Here is a 25,171-nt window from a genome sequence, read left to right on the forward strand (position 1 = left end):
GAGTGGGAACGCGGCCCGAGAAGAATTACAGCTTCCGATACCCCTGGTTAGCAGGGATAGCGTGATTTTTTATCAGGCTCTCGACCAATCGACTCATATACGTGTAGAACAAAGCTGGGGGCATTCCAGCCATTGGACCATCCGTGGTTGGACCGTCTACAGTTGGACTAACTTTAGCATCCAAAACTGGGCTCTCCAACTGCAACTGGGGGGAGTCTTCATCGAGGTCACCTGTTGGCAGCAATGGGATCACTTGAACATCCAGGCCTTCTGCCAGACTTACAGCACTCTTCCAGAATTCAACTGGAACACTCGTCCGCCATTCCTAGGGAACATACGTACAATCGTCATCATATTCGTATTTTAAGTCTAGGAAATAAGACCCTTGTTCTGGAACAGTTTTCCTCATCAAGTGTCTCACCTCTTTGTCAAACCACCTGACTCCAGGCAATTTCAAGATGGTGGTTAGCTCCAATCGGCTCCCCTGTTCTCGACGCCAGTCAGTGGCAGCAACCGAGTCCATTTTCTCTTCAATCCTGGACACGTCACCTGACTTGCTCGAGCATCCCAGATGGGGTATTTCGGTGGGACCTCCAAATGTAGCCTTACCCTTGTATAGGCTGCTAATAGACTCTGCACCCCACTGGTTGCCCTGATTCTGCAAATCCTCCATCACCTCTGACACCCTGGGTTCAGTCATCTTACCAACTGCCAATAATAGGAGACTCACACACTATCAGTGAAACTGTTCAAATTGTTTACTGTATTAATGAGAACACAGAAAAATGTGAAACACATACTGCAAATGGTAAAAGGTATTTTTATCTGAACACTATAACTTTACAAGCAAACTTAGTGATTTGAACCCTTCAGTGGTTAATAAAACACAAAGTACACAGTTTGATTCAAACACAATTAGACCTTACCCAAATCACAGAAACCTTTGTGAACAGGTCAGCAGAAGGGGGGGGAACTGGCACTTTATTTCCTATGTCAGACTCACTCCCTTCTGTTTCCTCAACCCACAGGCCGTTATCAGTATTACAACCTGACAAACAATATGCAAAGTATTGTGTTAGTGTTGGCTGGCTCCTTTAACCACTTCAGCCCCGGATGGTTTTACCACCTTCCTGACCAGAGCACTTTTTACAATTTGGCACTGCGTCGCTTTAACTGATAATTGCACGGTCATGCAATGCTGCACCCAAAAAAAATTTCCCCAGAAATAGAGCTTTCTTTTGATGGTATTTGATCACCTCTGCGGTTTTTATTTTTTGCGCTAAAAACAGAAAAAGACCGAAAATTTTGAGAAAAAAATGGTATTTTCTAATTTTTGTTATATTTTGTTATTATATCCAATAAACTCAATTTTAGTCATACATTTAGGCCAAAATGTATTCAGCCACGTGTCTTTGGTTAAAAAAAAGTCAATAAGCGTATATTTATCGGTTTGCGAGTTATAGTTATAGCGTCTACAAACTAGGGTACATTTTCTGGAATTTACACAGCTTTTAGTTTATGACTGCCTATCTCATTTCTTGAGTTGCTAAAATGGCAGGGCAGTACAACCCCCCCCCCCCCCCATGACCCCATTTTGGAAAGTAGACACCCCAAGGAAATAGCTGAGAGGCATGTTGAGCCCATTGAATATTTTATTTTTTTGTCCCAAGTGATTGAATAATGACAAAAAAAAAAAATATTTTACAAAAAGTTGTCACTAAGTGATATATTGCTCACACATGCCATGGTTATATGTGAAATTGCACCCCAAAATACATTTTGCTGCTTCTCCTGAGTACGGGGATACAACATGTATGGGACTTTTTGGGAGCCTAGCCACGTACGGAGCCCCCGAAAACCAATCACCGCCTTCAGGATTTCTAAGGGCGTACATTTTTTATTTCACTCCTCACTACCTATCACAGATTTGAAGGCCATAAAATGCCAAGATGGCACAAACCCTCCCCCCCAATGACCCCATTTTGGAAAGTAGACACCCCAAGCTATTTGCTGAGAGGCATGTTGAGTCCATAGAATATTTTATATTTTGCCACAAGTTGCGGGAAAATGACAAACTTTCTTTTTTGCACAAAGTTGTCACTAAATGATATATTGCTCAAACATGCCATGGGAATATGTGGAATTACACCCCAAAATACATTCTGCTGCTTCTCCTGAGTACATGGATACCACGTGTGTGGGACTTTTTAGGAGCCTAGCTGCGTTCGCAATCACCGCTTTCAGGATTTCTAATGCCGCGTATACACGACCGGACTCTACGGCATACTTGGTCCTGCGGACCGGAGTCCGTCAGACAATTCGATCGTGTGTGGGCTCCAGCAGACTTTTTTTCCCCAAAAGTTCAATGGACCTAGAAATGAAACATGTTTCAAATCCTTTTGACGGACTGGAGTCCGGTCGAAAAGTCCGCTCGTCTGTATGCTAGTCCGACAGACAAAAACCAACGCTAGGGCAGCTATTGGCTATGAACTTTCTTGTTTTAGTCCGGTCGTACGTTATCACGTACAAATCCGTCGGACTTTGGTTGATCGTGTGTAGGCAAGTCCGTTCATTCAGAAAGTCTGTTGTAAAGTCCGTCAAAGTCCGCTGGACAAAGTCTGCCGTAAAGTCCGCTCGTGTGTACACGGCATAAGGGCGTACATTTTTGATTTCACTCCTCACTACCTATAACAATTTCGAAGGCCATAAAATTCCAAGATGGCACAAAACCCAACCAAATGACCCCATTTTGGAAAGTAGACACCCCAAGCTATTTGCTGAGAGGCATAATGAGTATTTTGCAGCTCTCATTTGTTTTTGAAAATGAAGAAAGAAAAGAAACATTTTTTTTTTCTTTTTTCAATTTTCAAAACTTTGCTGACAAAAAGCGAGGTCTGCAAAATACTCACCATACCTCTCAGCAAATAAGCTTGGGGTGTCTACTTTCCAAAATGGGGTCATTTGGGGGGGGGTTGTGCCATCTGGGCATTCCATGGCCTCCGAAACTGTGATAGGCAGTGAGTCTTGAGGCACTAGATCTCTCTTCTGCCCTCAAAGCATCTGACCACACCAAGATCGGTGTGATAAAATGCTTTCCCAATTTCCCAATGGCGCTGTTTACATCTGGCGAAATCGAAGTCATGAAATGCTTGTACCTTCCGGTTTCTTATGCCATAGAGTTGATTGGAGCCATTCTGGTCTCTGATCAGCTCTATGGTCAGCTGGTCGCATCACCGGCTGCATTCTTGGGTTCCCTGTTGGGACAGGAGAGCCAGAGAAAAACATGGAAGACGGTGGGAGGGGGGGGGGGGGACATTCCCTCCCACTGCTTCTAAAAGCAGTCTAGAGGGTAATTAGCCGCTAGGATTGCTTTTACATGAAAGCCGACCACTGGCTGAAAAGAATAATACCAAGATGATACCTAAACCTGCAGGCATCATTCTGGTATAACCACTCAAAGTCCAGCAACATACCAGTATGTTGCTGGTCCTTGTTGGGCATATATTGTAATCTTTTTTTTCATGCAGCCTGTGGGTTGAACGAAAAAAAGAGATTGATCGGTTGGTATGTCCACCATTAGAATATCTCCCTTCATCCACCCACTTCTAATGATGGGCATACATGCACCATCTATATATGCCGAAGCATGGGGACATCCGCCCCAAAAGTTAGGAGCAAATCGCTCCTCCGCCCCTGCTGCCCCCATGCTTCGGCATATATGCTCTTTTTTTTAACTGTGGTGGTGAAATCACCCCCCACTGGAGTCTTGGCTTTATGTATCATGGGAGCAAACGCTGTTGCTATCAAGATAAATAAATCCGCGCTGCAACTGAATGGCGTACCTGCTAAGCAAATGATGGTTAACAATAAAACAAAGTAACATTACAGTATAACAGTAAGACATACCATACCTGCAAAGCAAATAAAAAAAAACATAGTAAAAAATAAAACATTTTTTAACGCAACCTGTGCCTAAAATATATCTATGCCGAAGCATGGGGGCATCCACCCGCAAAAGGTAGGAGCAAATCACTCCTCCGCCCCTGCTGCCCCCATGCTTCGGCATATATGCTCTTTTTTTTAACTGTGGTGGTGAAATCACCTCCGACAGTGCTGGAGTCATGGCTTTATGTATCGTGGGAGCAAACGCTGTTGCTGTCAAGATAAATAAATCCACGCTGCAGCTGAATGGCGTAAACTGAAAACAAAAAAATGGTTAACAATAAAACACAGTAAACAGTAAAGTATAAAAAAATTACATACCTGAAAAGCAAACATGATAAAACATAATAACAATAAAACATTGCAGAATAGAATACAGTAAAAAAGAGCAGAACAATAGAAAGAGTATAGAGAGAGAGAGAACAATAAAACGACGACTATTTTTGTTTTTTTTTATCTTATATTTTTTTGTGTATTTTTTATTTTGTAACTGTAACTTTTGTAACTGTAACCGGTTCCAGGTTCGGGTCTCTCAAAATGCAATGGCATCTTGGGAGACCCTGTGAAAGTGTGCCTAGTCTGTGCAATGCTGTTCCCTAAGCTAAAACTCAACTAGTGTATGGTAGCGCTCAAAACATTCACCAATGCAAAGACCAGGAATGTCAGGACAGGAGGGACAATAATAGCGGGTGTCACGCCTATATCTGCGCTTTCTACAGACGCGACATTTTCTTTGGGAGGCTCGTTGGGTAGGGGTACTCGGGAGGACATAAGGAAAATGCCTCTCATGCAGCCGGCTTACTGCATTTGGTTGGGGAAGGTGAGGTGGAGCACCGTCTGGAAAAAGAAGGGCTCTGACGATCTCTTCCTGGAATTTAAGGAAGGATCCAGTCCGTCCTGAAGCTCTGTATAGCACATGAGCGTTCAGCAAAGCCAATTGAAATAAGTATACAGACACTTTTATAACAGCGTCTGGCCTTACGAGCAACTAGGTACGGCGCCAACAAATGGTCGCTGAGGTCCACCCCTCCCATATTTTGGTTATATTCGTAGACACAGAGGGGTTTCTCCACAACACCAGTCGCCGTAGTAATTTGGACAGTCGTGTCTGCATGAAGGGAGGTAAAAATGAAAACATTCTTATTACCCCTCCGCTTTATAGCGAGCAAGTTTTTACACTTCAAGCAGGCTCTCTCCCCCAGTCTAAGACAGGAATCTACAAGCCGCTGGGGAAAGCCCCGGCGATTAGATCGCACAGTGCCACATGCTCCAATCTGATGATCCCACAAGTGACTAAAAAGTGGCACGCTCGTGTAATAATTGTCCACGTACAATTGGTACCCCTTTCCAAATAAGGGTGACACCAAGTCCCACACAATCTTGCCAGCGCTTCCTATGTAGTCAGGGCAGTTTGTCGGCTCTACGTGACTATCTTTGCCCTCGTAAACCATAAAACTACATGTATAGCCTGTGGCCCTGTCACAGAGCTTATACATCTTGACCCCGTATCTGGCACGCTTGCTGGGAAGGTACTGTTTGAATGACAAGCGGCCAGAAAATTTAATCAGGGACTCATCAACGCAGACAACTTGATGGGGAGTAAACAAGTCTGCAAAACGTTGGTTGAAGTGGTTTACGAGGGGCCGAATTTTGTAGAGCTGATCGTGTTCAGGGTCTCCAGGAGGACGACATAGTTCATTGTCATTGAAGTGCATGAACCGCAAAATCAGCTCGTATCGTGCCCTGGTCACGGAGGCAGAGAACAAGGGCATATGGTGAATTGTAAACCCGAAAAGAAAAATACTGCGCTATCCCTTAAGTTAAATTTACACACAGATGTTTGGTGAAAAAACAAAAAACAGAATGAACCTAAAAACTCAAAAAACAGCTGCAACCTCAAATGTGAGACAACCCCCACCTTAATAACCATGCAAATATTAGGCTGAGCTACCAGTGAATAAACGTGGTCATAATTAATAAAACCAACTGAGTGACAATCAAGCATAGACAGAAGAAAAAAAAATTATTAATTTAAAAAATTCAATATCAGCAAAATTTAGATCACATTGATAAAATGATGGTGAAAAAAAGGGGTTCAATGATCGAAAGCAATTAGAATGAGTCCATATAATCAGAAAATAAAGTCCTTATGGATACAAAAACTTTATAGATAGAAGGAGAGAGACACCCTTTCTTCAAGTGATATAGGCATGCAAAAAACACTGTCTCCCTAAGGAGCGTGATGTTGCTGGGAGTTCCTCCACCTCAAGTAAATGGGCCCCTTACCAGATCCAAAGATCTCCTGTCACAGAGATCTTACACGCAAGTCTTCCCCCAGCCACTGGGTCTCTGTTGCGGTATATGTCACAGGCCACCGCTCCAGGAAATCAACCTAGTGAAGATGTTTCCGCTCCCAATCCACAGGTAATCAAGAAAAGAGAATGCTCCATAGCGTAATACAGTAAAAAACTCTTTAATTAAATAAAAGAATAACACTTACAGTGTGTGCAGTAAAAGATCGCTTAAAAATCGTTAAGTGACGGCCGGGTTCAGCTGCTGCCCGTTCCTTCTGGGTTCAGCGTGGTATGGTGGTGACGTCAGCACGCCGCTCCTCCCTACGCCGTTTCGACAGAGCTGTCGTCTTACGACCCCAGGAAGACGACAGCTCTGTCGAAATGGCGTAGGGAGGAGCGGCGTGCTGACGTCACCACCATACCACGCTGAACCCGGAAGGAACGGGCAGCAGCTGAAGCCGGCCGGCACTTAACGATTTTTAAGCGATCTTTTACTGCACACACTGTAAGTGTTATTCTTTTATTTAATTAAAGAGTTTTTTACTGTATTACGCTATGGAGCATTCTCTTTTCTTGATTACCTGTGGATTGGGAGCGGAAACATCTTCACTAGGTTGATTTCCTGGAGCGGTGGCCTGTGACATATACCGCAACAGAGACCCAGTAGCTGGGGGATACAGCCACTTGCGTGTAAGATCTCTGTGACAGGAGATCTTTGGATCTGGTAAGGGGCCCATTTACTTGAGGTGGAGGAACTCCCAGCAACATCACGCTCCTTAGGGAGACAGTGTTTTTTGCATGCCTATATCACTTGAAGAAAGGGTGTCTCTCTCCTTCTATCTATAAAGTTTTTGTATCCATAAGGACTTTATTTTCTGATTATATGGACTCATTCTAATTGCTTTCGATCATTGAACCCCTTTTTTCACCATCATTTTATCAATGTGATCTAAATATTGCTGATATTGAATTTTTTAAATTAATAATTTTTTTTTTTTCTGTCTATGCTTGATTGTCACTCACTCAGTTGGTTTTATTAATTATGACCACGTTTATTCACTGGTAGCGCAGCCTAATATGGTGAATTGGGTCGGTGGACCAATATGACCGCAACTCACTCTTTTTGGTTATGCTCATGAGGAGGGATAGGAGTGGCGATGTGTTGACCAGCGTACAAATTGCTGGTGCTTGGCAGTTCACCGGAGGGAATAGCGGCGCTAGTACTTCTCTGCTCCGTACGAGAGCCCTGCGGTTCTTGCACCTCAACAGCAGAAGATTGGGGTCTGGTACGCCTGACCTTGGTAGGGACCACAACTCCGTCATCAGAGCTATCTGTCATGGAGCCGCTGCTGTCTACAGGTTCGTATTCTGAGCCTGAATCTGACAGATGAGTGACTTCCTCTTCACCATCTGTCATGCTCAGAAATGTGTAGGCCTCTTCACTACTGTACCTTCGATTTGCCATTTTGGGCTCTAAATTTAGTGTTACAGTAGTGAGACTCACAGGTAAAAAAGCTCCTGACTGTTAGCGACTGTATCAAAACGCTACCAAAAAAACTGTTAGCGATCGCAGGGATCAGGCCTGACTCTGCGAATGCTGCAGTTATGTGTTTAGTGTTTTGTAAGAGACAGTGATCGATCGATACTGCACTTGGGTGGGCTGGGCGGAGGGGCAAAACACAGGTGCTAACAGGTATCTGGGCTGATCCCGCTAACACTGCGTTTTTGGGAACCTTAAACTGCTGGGGATGCTAGTATAGTTCTGATCAGATCAGATATTGATCCGTTCAGATACTATACCACTAAGGGAGGTGTATGCTGCGTGCGTGGGTGTTAGCGGTACTGGCACTAACCTGACGCTGCCTGGGACAACGCAGACCCTATCTGACCCTAAAACCTAACTTATATCAACCGCCGGGCGATCAGGGGGTTAAACCTTTATTAGGTAATAAACGGCGGGTGCCCTGACACTATAAAAAACAAACTAACTAACCAGCGTCACCCGTAACAGTTATACGGTGATCACCGGTGAAAGGGTTAACTAGGGGGCAATCAGGGGGTTAAAACCTTCATTAGGTAGTATATGGGGGTACCTGACGCTATAAAAAGCTGACGGCGAACCTAAATACTTACCTGCCTAACTAGCGTCACCTGTGACACTAATACAGCGATCAAAAAAACGATCGCTTAGTGACACTGGCGACGGGGGGGTGATCAAGGGGTTGAACCTTTATTAGGGGGGGGGGTTAGGGGGGTACCCTAGAACTAAAGGGGCCTACCACTAACTGCCTACCACTTATAACAGTCACAAATGACACCAATGCAATAATCATAAAAAAAAGAAAAACTGATATTGGTGTCACTTTGACAGGGGGCACAGGGGGGTGATCGGGGGGTGAAAAGTGTGCCTGCGTGTTCTACTGTTATGCCCTGTACATATGGTCAGACATTGATCGGACATTACGACAACAAAATCCATGGATTTTTTTCGACGGATGTTGGCTAAAACTTGTCTTGCATACACACGGTCACACAAAGTTGTCGGAAAATCCGATCGTTCTAAATGCGGTGACATAAAACACATACGTCGGGACCATAAACGGGGCAGTGGCCAATAGCTTTCGTCTCTTAATTTATTCTGAGCATGCGTTGCACTTTGTGCGTCGGATTTGTGTACACACGATCGGAATTTCCGACAACGGATTTTGTTGTCGGAAAATTTTATAGCAATCTCTCAAACTTTGTGTGTCGGAAATTCCAATGGAAAATGTGTTATGGAGCCCACACACGGTCGGAATTTCCGACAACAAATTCCTATCACACATTTTCCGTCTGAAAATCCGACCGTGTGTACTGGGCATTAGTGTAGTGTTTAGTGCAAACTTACTTGATGTCTTCCCTCCTCGGAAGCCGGAACGAAAAGGCTTCACGGGGTGCGATGACATCACTTCCTCCGCTTCTGTTTACAGTTCAGAAGCTGAGGAAGCCTGTCATTCGCCAGGAGCGATCGTGAGGGGGTGGCCATGAATCAGTGGCCTCCCCCTCAGCTCGGATCGCTCCTGGAGCTAATCCATCTACCGCAGGCACCGGGGGGGTGCGATCGGACCCCCCGCCCGCAGGCAGGCAGGGACGTACAGGTAAGCCCTTATGCCTGCCCGTGCCATTGTGCCGACGTACATCGGCGTGTGGCGGTCGGCAACTGGTTAAATAAAGTTCCAGAGAAATAAGAACAGACCCTCTGTGCTAAAACAACTTTAGTCACTTGAGCAGATGAAGAGAGGGTAAAAGGGGTTAAAGTGCTACTCCTTGAAATCCAGAAGTCTTCAGCTATCTTTAGGATGATGTGATCAAAGGGATCCTTTATTTGTGTATCCGTATTAACTGTGTGGTATCAGGTCAGATTTAGTAGCAAAGATGTGAACAGGCCTAGATGTCTGCATACAGTGTCCTAAACAATATATGAACTAGCTTCCAGTGGCACCACAAGTACCAGCAAACTGAGCAGAGCAAATAGATGTCTGTATGCAGTGTTCTTAATAATCTAACTGGGCTATGCCCGCTCACCGCCCTGGATAAAGAAGCTGCTGGAGCTGGCTTCTTGGAAGACTCATACAGAACCATATAGAGGGTTGTCTGGTGCCCCTTATCTGACGCACCTGACCCTTCAGGGCACAGATCCTTATGGGTGGCAAAAATACCCTTGCCTGGACTGTATCTATGATCAGGCCTACATACTTCAGATTTTGAGCTGGTCTCAAGGCTGACTTTTCGGTATTTATGACCCAGCCAAGCTTTCTAAATACCGCACTGTGCAGGCTATGCTCTGTTCCAAAGCCTATAGTGAGTGATCTCTGAGCAGGAGGTCGTCCAGGTACCTGAGCACCAAGATTCCCTGGGCCATTAAAAGACCCAGTACTGGTGCTAGGACCTTTGTGAACACCCGGGGTGCTGTGGAAAGCTCCAAGGGCAGAGCCACAAACTGGAAATTACGTTCCTCTACTGCAAATCGCAGGAACCTCTGATGAGGTTAAAAGATAAGTATGTGTAAATATGCGTCCTTGATATCGATGGAGGCTAAGAAGTCTCCCATCTGGAGCCAGGCTACTACTAAGTGGACAGACTTCATCCGAAATGATTGGATTAAAATATGCTGCTTCAGGGATTGGGATCTTACATCCAAAATGGGCCTTGTGTCCCTGTTTGGTTTTTGAACCATGAACAGCTTCCAATAAAACCCAGCGCCCCTTTTGGGTACAGGAACCTGTATAATCACCCCCTGATGCACTAAATGATCTAGTGCCTGAAACAATAAGTTTCTCCTTGGAGAATCCGAGGGAACGCTTGATCTTAGAAACTTCTGAAGGGGGAACCCCCCGCAATTCCAGCTTGTAACCACGGGACCCACTCGTCCTGAACCACTGTTCTCCAAATGTCTGCAAAGTGCAGCAGCCTTCCCTCCCCTAACCCGATAGAGTGGGGGCGTCCCCTCAAAGGGAGGGCTTGGTGCCAGGTTTAGAAGAGTTTGGACCCAGGTTTTCTTCTGGCCCAGGCCCTGTGGCTTGCCCCTGGCTCTAGCACCCTGTTGGCGGCGGAACTGCCTTGGCGCTGAGACACCTCAGCGGAAGCAGGAAGCAGTCCCTGAGGTTTTAAAGGAAGTACCTGGGTTTAGTATTTACACAACCCAGAAGGGAGACCCTTTAATAAGGATCACCAAGCCACTATGCAACAATCCTGCTAAGTACCTTAGCCTGCCAACTAACACCTGGTGACTCACATGACCCGGGTAAGGAGAAATTAACTGCTGAAAGTGAATGATTCAAAGCCTGCTCTGTATCCCACAGCTGTCCCCCTGGAAGCACTGCATGTCAGCCATTCTCTGTTTAAATAAGATGGCTATGCGCTGGGACGCTCTGCGCATATGCGTGCATGCACGTGTGTGGTCCCGGCGAATACACGCGGCTGTATTCGCACATGACACAAGTCATTGTGCGCCAAGATCAGGCTATGGCGCATGCGCGGCTCAGAGTGCACACAATATATATGCCAAAGCCGCGTGCGCCATGGCCGCCAACAGCCGCAAATACTCGTGCACTCTGGCGAACGCAGGTGCGCCATGGCACACCCTTGTGCGTGAGCCATCCATTAAGGAAAAAACAGCCAAGATAACAAGAAAAAAAGGTACTCTTTGCAAACAACCGCAGCTAGCCCAAAACTCTGCCCTGTGGTTACCGCACACAGGTGTCCAGCCTCTAGCTGGCTTCACTGATTGTTACAATCACTGGGGCACTCCACAAAAAGTAAATAAGGGGGTTTCGTTTCCCCATCCAGGCACAGGGCAGCCTTAGAAACTAAGAGCCCAATCTTCACCCATCATGGCAGGCTTGGTAACTTGAGGACCCTCAAAGACTGGGTACCCTTTCATTTTTAGGGTCTACTACCTTGGACCTATACAGCACCTTGCAGGAAAGCCTTAGCTCTGTGGTATCCAGGATTCCACTACGCAGGGTCCAGAGCCCGAAGGTCATGTTACAGGCAAAACCTTGCAGGATCCTTGCATCTTCTTTGCGAGGCTTGGGTACCATTTATTTAAGCATATAAGCTTTTTTTCAAATGGATCCGATCGGTCAATCCCTTGATGCATTTAAGAATCGTTTTGGAACTAAAGACCTGGAGCTCTAGAGAGCTTAAACAAATGTGCCCATCCACCTTGCAGACACTGGTAAAAAACTGAAGTGCTTCCTGTATGGGAGGGATTATTTAGGGGCGGACTTCCTGTCTACGACTTTCTCTACCAGTGTCCAGTCACCTAGAGATGGCGTATAACCTAGTAAGTATTGAATAATAGCCTAACTTTGTGTCCTGTGATGTATGATAAAGAAAATGTCTCAACTTTTTTGGGCTAACCACCACAAACATGAGATTTAAATCTGTTTCTCTAGCAGGCTTGCATTTTTGGGGAAATTAGGGTGGCACTGTGTTCAGTATGACTCCCCAATTCTCTCCACACATTTTAAGTTAAGTCATACCTCTTTATCATCTCCCAGCATACATTCCTAGCCCAGAGTGGAGCTAGGTGCTGGAACTATGTAAACTCCAGCTGGAAACAGACTGGCTAAAGATGTCAGTGATAGCAGCAGATTGTAAAGGGCAAGTGCAGACGTCACATCTCTGGAAGAGGACACACTGAAAAATAAGTGTGGCATAAAGTGCATTCTTTGATGTTATTGTAAGAGCCAGCTCCCCGCAATAGCAGTTCCACATTAACACACAGTCTTTGTCATGACCCACTTTACACAAGATCTTCTTCCTTTTTGTCTTATTGTAGGCCCTCCCAGTTATATCCCCTGGTGGGCATCCTGTCCGACGCTATCTGCCGACACGCTATCTGCCGACTTCTGTTAATATGTAAATCATTTACGTTTATATCTTAATTCAGTGATATGTGATTTTCTATTTCTACCTCTATCTAATTCTAACTGTTCCTTTATTTAGGTAAATAATTTTGAAACTCTCAACTGAATTTAACCACTATGGATAATCAGAATTCCAAGTTACTTAGCATCATCAATGACCTGAGCTCTGATGAAAGTAGAGATGTGAACTTCTTGTGCAAAGACTTCGTTCCAAAAGGAGCTTCAGAAATGAAAGACATTTTCATGGTACTAAAGAAACACGGTTACACTGATCAAGAAATCACTGATTTTGTTGCAGAGCTGCTATACTATCTGAAGCGATTCGACCTTCTTAAAAAACATTTTAAAACAAGTAAAGATGAAATGGAGAAAAAACTAAGAATTCCAAAAGTGGCAAAAATTACTCCATTCAGGTAATCAATTGAAAGAAAAAGAAAATGTATAACTGACTTTTTATGAAGTTATTTGTGCTGATTTTCTGCTAGCAGATTAAAGTATAACTAACAGTAGCAGCCGGTCCATAAGGGTCACAGGGGTGCCGCCCCCCTAGTTTGCATGCAGTTTTCATTCGGGACCCTGGACTCATAGCTTTCTATGTGTTTTTTTTTTTTTCAGGCTGGGTTCACACCTATGCGAATTGGATGCGGGTTTTCGCATCCAATTCGCATGACAGGAGATTGGGACCGGCTCTCTATGGAGCCGGTTCACAAATCTCCATTCTGGCTTCTGAGCGGCTTGCACATGAACGTTGTGCGTCTTTGGCTCCATTCCTTGACCGAATTCAGGCAAAAATTCTGCCCTGATTCATACCTGAAACGGAGATGGGGTACGCACCGAACCCCTGCTGCGAGCCGCATCCATCGGAGGTGTGAACCCAGCCTTAAGCACATAGTTAGAGCCTGAGGCTCCAATTGGCTTGAAAAAGGTTGGGCTTGGGGAGCACTGCGCCCTAAACCCACCCACTTGTGACACTAGAGAATCAATATTCGCTATTGGTTTCTGGCTTCTCCTCCCGGCCAATCAGGACAGGAGGTGGATCTAAAGAAGACCGGGTCGACCGGCAGGAGAAGTCGACCAGGGCAGTGGAGGGGGTGAGCTGCGGGGGAGGTTTGTTTTCTGCCCCACACACCCCCAAAAAAGTTTAGCAGCAGTCGTCACTGATAACTAAAGGCAAAACTTTTTTTTTTTAGGTTTGGATTGAGGGAGGAGGGATCTGTCAGAACATCTGTCAGTTTTTATTGCTGTCTGCAGCCCCATTAGGGAGATTCACCCTCTCTCCATGGATGTGAAAGTAAATGAAAATCCCAAATTTTGGATTGTCCCCAGAAAATAGAGGAGAAATCTTCCAATGGTTCTGATGACCTAGGGGTCCCCAAAAGATTACCTTAATTTGCAGGGATTTCTTCCCACTTCCTGTTTTGGCTATTGGATGGGAAGTGAAGGTAAATCCCCCCTTTGAGACAAAGAGGGCAAAAATAAACCTTACAGGAGTTATAATCCTCCCTTACTCTATTCAAAATGAAAAAAATAAAGTTTTGCCTATAGTTCTACTTTAGAGGAGATACACCCTCTCTATTTGTCCTGTTTACCATTATCATTGAAAGTAAAAGAAAATACCACATTTTGAATTGTCCCCAGAAAAGTAAGAGAGGGTAAATCTTCCAATGGGGACCTTAGTTCTGGGGACCTAGGTGTCCGCAAAGAATTCCCTTAACTTGCAGAGATTTCCTCTCACTTCCTGTTTGGCTATGGGACAGGAAGTGAAGGGAAATCTTCACAATGGAACACAGATGGTGAAAAAAATCTGACAGGGGTTATAACCCTCCCTTACTCTATCCCAAATGAAGAAAAGAGTTTTGCCTAGAGTTCTACTTTAAGGAGCATTCACACCTGAGCAGAGTGATTTTCAGGTGTTTATATTTGAGCATCTTAAAAGCATATTTCAAGTATGTTACATGTGTATTCAGTATTCAGGCATTTTTGTTTTAGCCAATGGAAAACACTAGGGGAAGGAGACCAGCTTTTACAGGCTAGAAATGTCTGAAGTATGCCTGAAAAAAACAATAAAAAATGCACAATTTGAGTATTGTTAGGTGCTTCCATTGCAGACTCTAATGACAAAAACACCCAGGCCTGCCTCAAGTAGCTCATGTAGCTTTTGTAGCATCAGGCTACGAACTGCACCTGAGCACACACATACGTGAACAGTCACTATTAAAATACATAGGATTTTGGATGCTGAGTGTTTTGGAGCTTCAAGCTACATAATGCTTAGGTGTGAATGGTGCCTGAAAGTCATGCTGGCTAACAAATGGCTTCATGATGGCTGACAAAGTAAGACCATTGCTCCCCCACCCAATTACCATGACAAGCACATAAGCAGAATTTTGAAATCTACATATTGAGCATTGCTGTTTTAGTAATGCAGTGTCAGACTGGTAACATATAGTTGTTGCTAGATCCAAACGACATGGAAAAATCAGATTGTAATAAACATATATATTATTATTATATAGAAAGGGCAAAGTGGTAGTAGCCATCAACACATCTTTTAGACACTGCCATTCCAGAACATATACTTGCTCTGTGAGTATGTTATAAACTGTTAGCATATAGGGAGTCTTTAGTGGACAGTAATAGGTATTCAGCGCAATTGGTCAGAAGTTCTTCTCTTCAATGCATTTCACGATGAGCTTTATCAACAAGATAGCACTACTTATATATAGATCTGTCATATAAGAAAAGCAAAATAAGATCAAAGATACATACAGTAAATATATACACATTGTGACTGAGCAGAATATATCTCCCTGCAGGTCACCACAAGGCCCTTTCTGGGCCTTGGTGCTGGCTATCCTTGGGTGGTGACCAGTGACACCTCAAGGGACCATTTGATGTATACTCATGTATTGCGCCTACTCAGAGGGTCCCTTGAGGTGTCACTGGTCTTTACCCAAGGATAGTCAACCCCAAGGCCCAGAAGGGGCCTTGTGGTGGATCGCAGGGGTATATATTGTGCTCGGTCACAATGTGTATATGCTTATGTAAATTGAGCTTATTTTTCTTTTAATATATGACAAACCTATATACTGTATAAGTAGTGCTATCTTCCTGATGATGATTGCAAAACTCGTTAAAGAGAAGAGCTACTGTAATGAATACCTATTACTGTCTACTAAAGACTCCCTATCTGCTAATGCTTTATAACATACTCACAACTATATGATGTGGAATGTCAGTGTCTAAAAGATGTGTTAGTGGCTACAACCACTGTATTATTTCTGTAGCCAGGTGCTTGGCTAAGAAGAGAGTGAGTGAAACTTTGGCTGCAGCTGCTTTCTATAGCTACTTCCCTGCGGTGCTGAACTGGTTGGTGGGTGTTTCCAGCGAGAGTAGGGAACTGCTAAGCAGGAAAAGTTCAACAGACTGAGTCAGGCTGTGCTGCATAGCGGAAGGAAGACTAATTGCTGTGTGTGACTGGATTGTGAATTGCAATATCACTGGGACTGGTGAGCTGCCACTCTGCTGCTAGAAAGATTGAGCCCTTTAGGAACTGACTATACAGCTGTCTAGTAGCCTTACCTGCTGCCCGCAGGTTTTATTGGGACTGAACTCAGGTGCACCACCAGGAAAACTGGACCCCAACACTAGCCAGTTGAAGAGATAGGACTAAGGACTGCCTCTCCCATAGCTGCTTCACAGAGGCCTTTGTCTATTGCTTATATTAAGAGGTACCTCTCAGGGGACATTACACCATATCTTAGCCATTCTCTTATGCCCCGTACACATGGTCGGACATTGATCTGACATTCCGACAACAAAATCCATGGAATTTTTCCAACAGATGTTGGCTCAAACTTGTCTTGCATACACACGGTCACACAAAGTTGTCAGAAAATCCGATCATTCTGAACGCGGTGACGTAAAACACGTACGTCGGGACTATAAACGGGGCAGTAGCCAATAGCTTTCATCTCTTTATTTATTCTGAACATGCGTGACACTTTGTGCGTCGGATTTGCGTACACACGATCGGAATTTCCGACAACGGATTTTGTTGTCGGAAAATTTTATAGCCTGCTCTCAAAAATTTGTGTGTCGGAAAATCCGATGGAAAATGTGTGATAGAGTCGGAATTTCCGACAACAAGGTCCTATCACACATTTTCCGTCGGAAAATCCGACCGTGTGTACAGGGCATTAGAGTGCACTCTAAACCACTCATAGTGTTCTTATCCACACTGCAGTTATTGCTTATATGTACTGTTTATTGCTGACTTTGCTGACTAATGAGTCGATTTCAGTCTAGTTGTACAGAACTCTATTCTAAGTTACCATGATTTAGTGATTATACTGTCTAGCAGACTGTATATGAATCCTACCCTCTATCTGCTAATTTGTGTTTATACCACCATTTACTCTAAACCATACTAATACATTGAGTTCATTTACTGCTAAATGGTCTTGTGCCTATTTCCTGACACTAATCCACAGCCAAGATAAAGTATCTGTACTCATGTTGTTATTAGTGCTTGTAGGAATTTTCATTCAGCCAGGTGTGTCAGAGGGGCTGAGGCTAAGACAAATAACTGATAACCCAATCAACCAAGTGGCTCCTGCGGGGGTAGCACTACATTTCTATATGTATGTATTTTAATTTATTGCAACATGTATTTTTGGTTATCTTTTAATGAAATTCTCTTTTGAATCAAAGGAACCTTAAAAGTCCTGCTTGAAATATTTATCTGTGTCCAATGTTCTAGTACTTCAAGATGTGGTGCCTGAGTGATCTCTCATCAATTTTATCTTTTAAATCTGATTGTAGTGTGTAAGGTCACATAAAAGAAGCAATGGTCCTTCTCTACAGCATGTTTTTTCTACTCAAGCTATGGCTGCTTTACAAAGTAATTGAACTGTGTAATGCCCCGTACACACGGTCGGATTTTCTGACGGAAAATGTGTGATAGGACCTTGTTGCCGAAATTCCGACCGTGTGTGGGCTCCATCACACATTTTCCATCGGATTTTCTGACACAAAAAGTTTGAGAGCAGGCTATAAAATTTTCCGACAACAAAATCCGTTGTCGGAATTTCCAATCGTGTGTACACAAATCCGACGCACAAAGTGCCACGCTTGCTCAGAGTAAATTAAGAGATGAAAGCTATTGGCTACTGCCCCGTTTATAGTCCCAATGTACGTATTTTACGTCACTGCGTTCAGAATGATAGGATTTTCGGACAACTTTGTGTGACCGTGTGTATGCAAGACAAGTTTGAGCCAACATCCGTCGGAAAAAATCCTAGGATTTTGTTGTCGGAATGTCCAATCAATATCCGACTGTGTGTACGGGGCATTAGACTTTGCACAAATTTTTGTTTTGATGCTCCTGGAATGTATTTAGCTGATTGAAAGCGGTAGAAAAGTCATTTTTTCACTTGTACCTGTAATAAAGCTTAACTGTAAGTACTGTGAATATCTCCAAAATTTAGGAGATATTCACATTTGTCGCAGCAGGGGGCGTCACAAGCACATGCACACTGCGCTCTGAATGGATGGCACATTCAAGTGTGTCGTTCATTTAGAGTGATGTCCCATGATCGTGACTCCTGTGCGCATGAGCAAGAGTGATTTCATTGCAGCCTAGCCATTCAAACTGCCAGGGAGCGCAAACCCGGAAGGAAGACCAGATGAAGATGAAAGCCCTGTCAGCAGTGACAGCGCTCCGCTGGAGGGATTCATTTTACAGGTAAGTTTGTCATAATGTGGAAGTATGCAGTGCATACTTCCACATTATGACATTAACCTGCAGGGGACCTTTTTTTTTTTACATTTATAGTGCCTTTACTACTGCTTTAAAGTGGTTCTAACGTATAATTCTTCATTCTATACATTAATTTAAACTCTCCAATCCCCCCCACCCCCTTGATCCCCAAATACTTACTTGGCTCCTCTGTCAATCCAGCGCATTCACCGGCAGCACCATTCTCCTCTCTCCTGGTCTCACAGGAGACTCTGAGAGCAGCAGCAGCTGCCATTGGCTCTCAGTCAAATCCTGTGAGGAGGGAGCAGTGGTGGCTTTGAGTCGTGCTGTGTGTGCCAATGGATGCACATAGCTCAGCTTGGGAGCAGGCATGCATGGGTGTCTGCTCCTCCTTTCCTGCAGGTGCACCCTCACCCAGTCCAGTGTTGAGGAAGCATCTGCAAGAAAGTAGGAGCAGACATTGCTGATGGAGGACTTCAGGAGAGGAGGTAAGGGACCATTCTGTGCAATACCATTGCAAAGAGCAGGTATGTATAGCACATTTTTATTTAAATTATAAAAAAGTTTGCCTTTACAATCACTTTAAAGTAAAGATCTAACTGAGCTTTACAGTGTACCAATATCTGCACAGCATATATACTCACAGGACAGTCCTATCTCTTGTAGTGACCTATGTTTTTGCTTTTTTATAGGTTGCTTCTCTATGAGCTTGGTGAGCTTGTACCAGACTCCGAGTTTATGAAAATCAGAAGTGTGTTCAGTGAAGACATTCCCAATGCTAAACTGGACAAAGCAACTGTAGGAGACATTTTTTTTTATGTTAAACATTCATGAAGCTTCAAGTTCATTCAAGTTCATGAAGCTGTTAAACTCTTAGGCCTCTTGCACATGGGAGTAAAAAAACAACACTTTTTTACTGATCTAGATATAGATGCATGTTTGGAACCATACACACAGCTGTGTAATGATGAGTAATAGAGCAATGAGTACAGAGCTGTAAAACAAAAATAGAAAATTTTATGTGCGAGTGCAGTAATTTATGCACATACGCGTTTTTATGCATGTTTATGCGCGTATATTGCAATAAAGCATTTTATGCTTGTATATGTTTACGCGCCATCCACTCCTTTACTTGCATTTATGCAAGGTCTTTACAGAATATTTTACTCAGGCTCTTTTTGTCAACAAGATCCTAAATATAAACATCAGGAAATTATTACGTCCGTGTGCAACTGTGTCGTCGTGAAAAGGTAACCCCTATGTATACTGTCCTATATTTTACCTCTAATACCCATATCTTTTGCACCATATTGTAGCCCCTTATTATTGCTACTACAAATAGTCTGACACCAAAGGTTGGGATAAAACTGTCCGTTTATGGTCCCTTTATTAAATAAAATAATTAACAGTATAAACCAAAAACAAAGCATAAACTTTTTGGTTGTCGATCCTTGGAGGCACTACGTATCCAACTCTTTGCCTTATATCTGCTTAACCATTTATGGTCCCTGTCGCTTTTTTCAACCAACTCGGGGACGAATCACCTTCAGCAGATAACCATAAACTCCCAGTTAACCACGTAACTGGCATTCACCGGTGACCCATACCTCAGATGTGTCCCAAACCTTTAATTCCATCATTTTACTTCCAAATGCCTCCAAATACCCAACCGCCTTCCTAAGAGAAAATAAAACACAAAAGGAAAACAACAAACACAAAAACAGAATCAACATTATCAATTCCCCATGCAACCAATCTCAAATATGTAGGACAGACGGGCGGGATCTTTTCCTTTCCTCGTGTGCTGACAAGATGTCTGCACTTCTGACCTCCCTTTACACTGCCTCCCCCTCACACTGCTCTGACCAATCCCCTGTGAGCTCAAGTTAACTTCAGGAATAATTTCATCCTCACTGACCCAGCCTACAGGGTCCCATTTCATGTAGCCCTGCGCTTATTTCTTCTTTTCTTTTGCTGCAGGCTTTTCTGTATACACAGTGCATGTGAAGCACATCCTGTCCTTCTGCCCTATTTCCCCCTCCCAGTACACAGCAATTTGGCTGTGATTAATGAAAGCTGTATTGGGGTGTACACAGAGAAGGTCGGCAGTTTTAGGCTTCATGTACACTAGCAGCTCCTAAGCTTGAGTTAAGGCACTTTTTGAGTTTTTCTGCCAAAGCTCCTAAACTCAACTCCATAAAAGCATATGTGTCCATGTACACATAGGCTTTTAGGATAGTTTAGGAGCTGTTGCAGGTAGGGAAGGTTCAACCTCCCTTAACCGCCCTCTCCTGAACATGGAAGAATCGCATTCAGAATAGGAACATTTTGACCACCAGCCACAAAACGCGCCGATTTTGCCATGTTTTGAAATTTCCAGCGGCCGGCGGTCAAAGTAGTTCAAGTGTACATGAAGCCTTAGTTGTAGAAAAAAGACGTCTGACAGTGTTTTTAAATAGGAGGGCCCATGAAAAAAAAAAAAAAAATAAAAGTCAGCAGCTACAAATACTGCAGCTGCTGACTTTTAATTGGACACTTACCTGTCCCAGGGTCCAGCGATGTGGGGGATCGAAGCCCCGCTCGTCTCCCCTTCCGTTCAGCGGCGCCGGCATTGCAACTGTGCCGTGATTGGCCGCTTAGTCACCTGGGACCTGTAATGGGTCCCAGATGATTGACAGGAGGGAGGGAGCAGAGCCGAGTCCTTCCTGTGCCGAGGGGGAAGTGATGTCACTAGCCCAGGCACTGGAAGAGGCAGACTACGAGGGACCCCCTAGCAACAGGCATTTAGATGTAAGTTAAAAAAAAAAATTTCCAAATGATTTTTTTTTTTTTTAGGGTGGAACACCACTTTAATTAACACTGCTCAAACACTACAGAAAGATAGCATGTTACATATTGTAACATTTGTATCATTATGCTCATTTATCTGCAGATCAAAAGGGATAAACTTCTATCTGCAGATGAAGTCAGTTAAAGCAATCTGACAAGTAAAAAAAAAAAATTTAACAAAATGTTTCTCTGTTTAACCCCTTATTAACCCTTATATTACTTTAATCAGGCCTAATTAAATCCTTATTTTCCTTATCCATGCAATTATTATTTTCCTGCTGATTTTTCTTTTTTTTTTTTTTTTGTTTGTTTCTATTCTATTAACCATTAATATTTACATTTTTTGTTTGTTCATTAATATTTTTACATATTTAACATAAATTTGCAATGCGTAAAAGTGAAAAAAACAAACAAACACTTTATTTAATTTGAATTGTGTTTTGTTACATTTAACAGTCTAAGAAATGTGGGGGAAAAAATAATTGTTGCAAGACAATAATTCTGACAAAAAAAAAATCCTTGTTTGTCCTTAAAAAAACTATATATGTATTCCCTTGTTATCTTAAGTCATGACAACGTTAATTGCAGAATAAACAAGTCCATACAAAAATTTTTAAATTGGTCTGGCCCGTAGGGTGTGAACAGAGAGGCGAAGTGGTTAATTAACCACTTAAGGACCGAGCCTCTTTCTGAGATTTGTTGTTTACAAGTTAAAAACATTTTTTTTTGCTAGAAAATTACTTAGAACCCGAAACATTATTCATTTTTTTTTGTAACACCCTAGAGAATAAAATGGCGGTCGTTGCAATACTTTCTGCCACACCGTATTTGCTCAGCGGTCTTGCAAGGGCACTTTTTTTGGAAAAAATACACTTTTTTTAATTAAAAAATAAGACAACATGAAAGTTAGCCCAATTTTTTTTATATTGTGAAAGATAATGTTACACTGAGTAAATTGATACCCAACATGTCACGCTTCAAAATCGCACCCGCTCGTGGAATGACGACAAACTTTTACCCTTAAAAATCTCCATAGGCGACGTTTAAAAAATTCTACAGTTTGCATATTTTGAGTTACAGAGGAGGCCTAGGGCTAGAATTATTGCTCTCGCTCTACCGATCGCGGAAATACCTCACATGTGTGGTTTGAACACTGTTTTCATATGTAGGCACTGCTCACGAATGCGTTCGCTTCTGCACGCGAGCTTGGCGGGACGGGGCATGTTTAAAAAAAAATTTATTTTTCTTATTTATACCTTATACCTTTATACCTTTTATTGTTTATTTTTGCACACAAAAATAGTTTCACTTTTATTCCTATTACAAGGAATGTAAACATCCCTTGTAATAGAAAAAAAAGCATGACAGGACCTCTTAAAGTCAAAAAGACCTCAGATCTCTTATTTACACTAAAATGCAATGGTATGAAGATGGGTGGGGGCCATCTCCATACCAAGCCAGGGAGAGGACCCGATCGCCTCTGCTGATACCGACGGCTCCGGTAAGTGGCAGAGGGCACCAGGGGCCCTCTCCGGCCGCCGATAAAAGTGATCTTGCGGTGAATTTGCCACAGATCCCACTATTATCGGAAACCGGACCACTCACTGAAGAAGAGGATACCAGGGTTATGGCAGCTGGTTGCTGCCATAACAAAGATATAAACAAAAAAGTCAGTGCTACTACCCATACATCACATAGAAAGCAGAGATCCCAGATGCTCGATCCACAGTCGCTGGCTGAGTAGGTAAATGAGGAAAAGATGATCCGCACTCCGGTGATTGCTCTTAAGAAGTATAATATTTATTGACAAGCCACAGTGACCAAACGCAAATAAGAACACTTGACGCATTTCAGCCTATAAGGCCTTAGTCATAACCACATTACAGACATGAAACTTTGAAAATAAATAGTAGCTCCAAGGATCACTGGCTCCACCCATTAATTGTCTTAATTGACTACAGGCAATTATCCAAAAAAGGGGAATCAGCTATACTACATATTGAGTGATCCATATGTATGCCACTATTTGTCACACACCTTAGAGTGATAATAAGTGCATGTGTGCACACACTCATGCAGGCACTCATGCACATATACATGATTAAAACACACCATGAAATACAAAAAACATTAGATACAAAAAATAAAAAATAAAATAAAAATAATAATTCAGGTATGTGAAAAAGACACCAGAGGAGGAAAAGAGAGAAAGAGAGAGGAGGCTCTGGGGAGAGGCATGTTTAATGTAAGTGCAAATCCAGATCCCACCTCAGGTTTAACCCCTGAGGCGATCTAGTTTTTAATCTAAAAATCCACCATGCTTCTCTCCCCAGTAGCCTTCTCTCCCTGTCACCTCCTCTGGGCGAGTGAGACAACCGTTCTATTCCTCTAAAGCAGAGAGAGGAGAGATCGCACTGGTGACATTCCCTAAAGTGACGCGCTGCATTCAAAATATTTCTAGCATTTGGGTTAATTGTGTCACAGTAATGTTCCCCTATACGGGCTCTCAAAGGATGTGTGGTACAGCCTACATATTGGAGGCTGCATGAAATACAGGTGATCAGGTAAATTACATAGTTTGTGCCACAGTTGATGTATTGCTGTATAGTAAACTCTTCACCTGTAGCTGCGGCAACAAATGTTTTACCCAGATCACACAAGTTACAGTACCTACAGGTTTTTATATTACAAGGGTAACTGCCAGGATAGGAGAGCCAGGTGGGTTGGCATTGTTTGGATGAAAATAGACTAGGTGATAGTGCAGTCCCCAGTGTGGGCGCATGTCGGCTAGAAAAAAGGCAACCTGCTTGCAGAATTTCATTGAAATCTTTATCTGTATGTAATATTGACAGATTCTTTTTTATTATTCTGACTATTTGATTATATTCTTGGGAAAATGTGGTTACAAATGTGATAGGTTTACCCGTTTTTCTATTCCTAGAGTTGTAAGATTGATGAGGTTTGTTATTATTTTTATTTTTATGCTCTCTCTCAGTTTTAGGCTTATCTGACAGTAATTCATCTCTGTCCATCATCAAAACCCTTTCTAATCCTTGGTGTATAACAGATTCGTTATAACCTCGGTCCAATAAGCGCTGATGGATGACCTTACATTCTAGTTCAAAGGTTAAGTTTATTGAACAGTTAAGTTTAGCTTGAATAAACTCCCCATAAGGGATGGCATCGATGGTGTGGGATGGATGACAACTGGTTGCAAAAAGCGTAGTGTTACCAGAGCAAGGTTTCCTATAGGTGCATGTTGAAACATCACCTGTGGTTGGATCACCCTTTGGGGTGATGTCTAAAAAGCTGATACTGGAAACATCATGCTCAATTGAAAAATGTAGATTTAACTGATTATCATTCAGAAATTTCAAAAATTCATGCAATCCCATAATGTCACCATCCCACACCATCACAAGATCATCAATGAAACGACCATACCAAACAATCTGCTTAGCAAAAGGGTTGCTGGGAGAGAACAAAACTTGTTCCTCCCACCAACCCATACAGAGGTTCGCCATGGACGGTGAGAATCTAGCACCCATCGACGCCCCGCAGCGCTGGACATAATATGTGCCATCAAATAAAAAATAATTATGCTTTAATAAAAGCTCAACACTTAATAGAATAAACTCCTGTAGCTCCTGAGAGTAGGAGCTGTAGTGTTGAAGATGATATTGGATGGCCTGCAATCCAGCGCTGTGGGAGATCGACGAATAGAGTGCCCTCACGTCTAGTGTGGCCCAGACATAGGTGGATATCCATTGGGATAGGACTGTGCTCGTATCTCTGATGTAGCCAGGCAATCTGTATACCAAAGGCTGTAGGTGCCGGTCTACCCATTCTCCCAAACGTTCAAAGAGCCAATTCCAGCCACAATTGGTCGTCCCTGGATGGGACGATAAAGCTTATGAATCTTAGGGAGATGA

General features: G+C 43.1%; 1 protein-coding gene across 4 annotated transcripts in view; it reads left to right on the forward strand.

Moving 5' to 3' along the window:
* The window catches only part of LOC141146742 (caspase-8-like), an 85,588-nt gene that overhangs the window by 31,461 nt on the left and 28,956 nt on the right, over window positions 1-25,171 (forward strand). For 3 of the 4 annotated variants that reach the window (XM_073633259.1, XM_073633261.1, XM_073633262.1), the window contains 2 exons: window positions 12,729-13,062; window positions 19,103-19,208. In XM_073633259.1, coding sequence (XP_073489360.1) covers window positions 12,767-13,062; window positions 19,103-19,208 — 402 coding nt within the window. In that variant the 5' untranslated portion in view covers window positions 12,729-12,766. Of the gene's footprint in view, window positions 1-12,561; window positions 12,642-12,728; window positions 13,063-19,102; window positions 19,209-25,171 lie in introns of all 4 variants that reach the window. The other variant, XM_073633260.1, reaches the window with a different exon arrangement.

The sequence above is a fragment of the Aquarana catesbeiana genome, linkage group LG06 (assembly GCF_042186555.1).
Source record: "Aquarana catesbeiana isolate 2022-GZ linkage group LG06, ASM4218655v1, whole genome shotgun sequence".
NCBI lineage: Eukaryota > Metazoa > Chordata > Amphibia > Anura > Ranidae > Aquarana > Aquarana catesbeiana.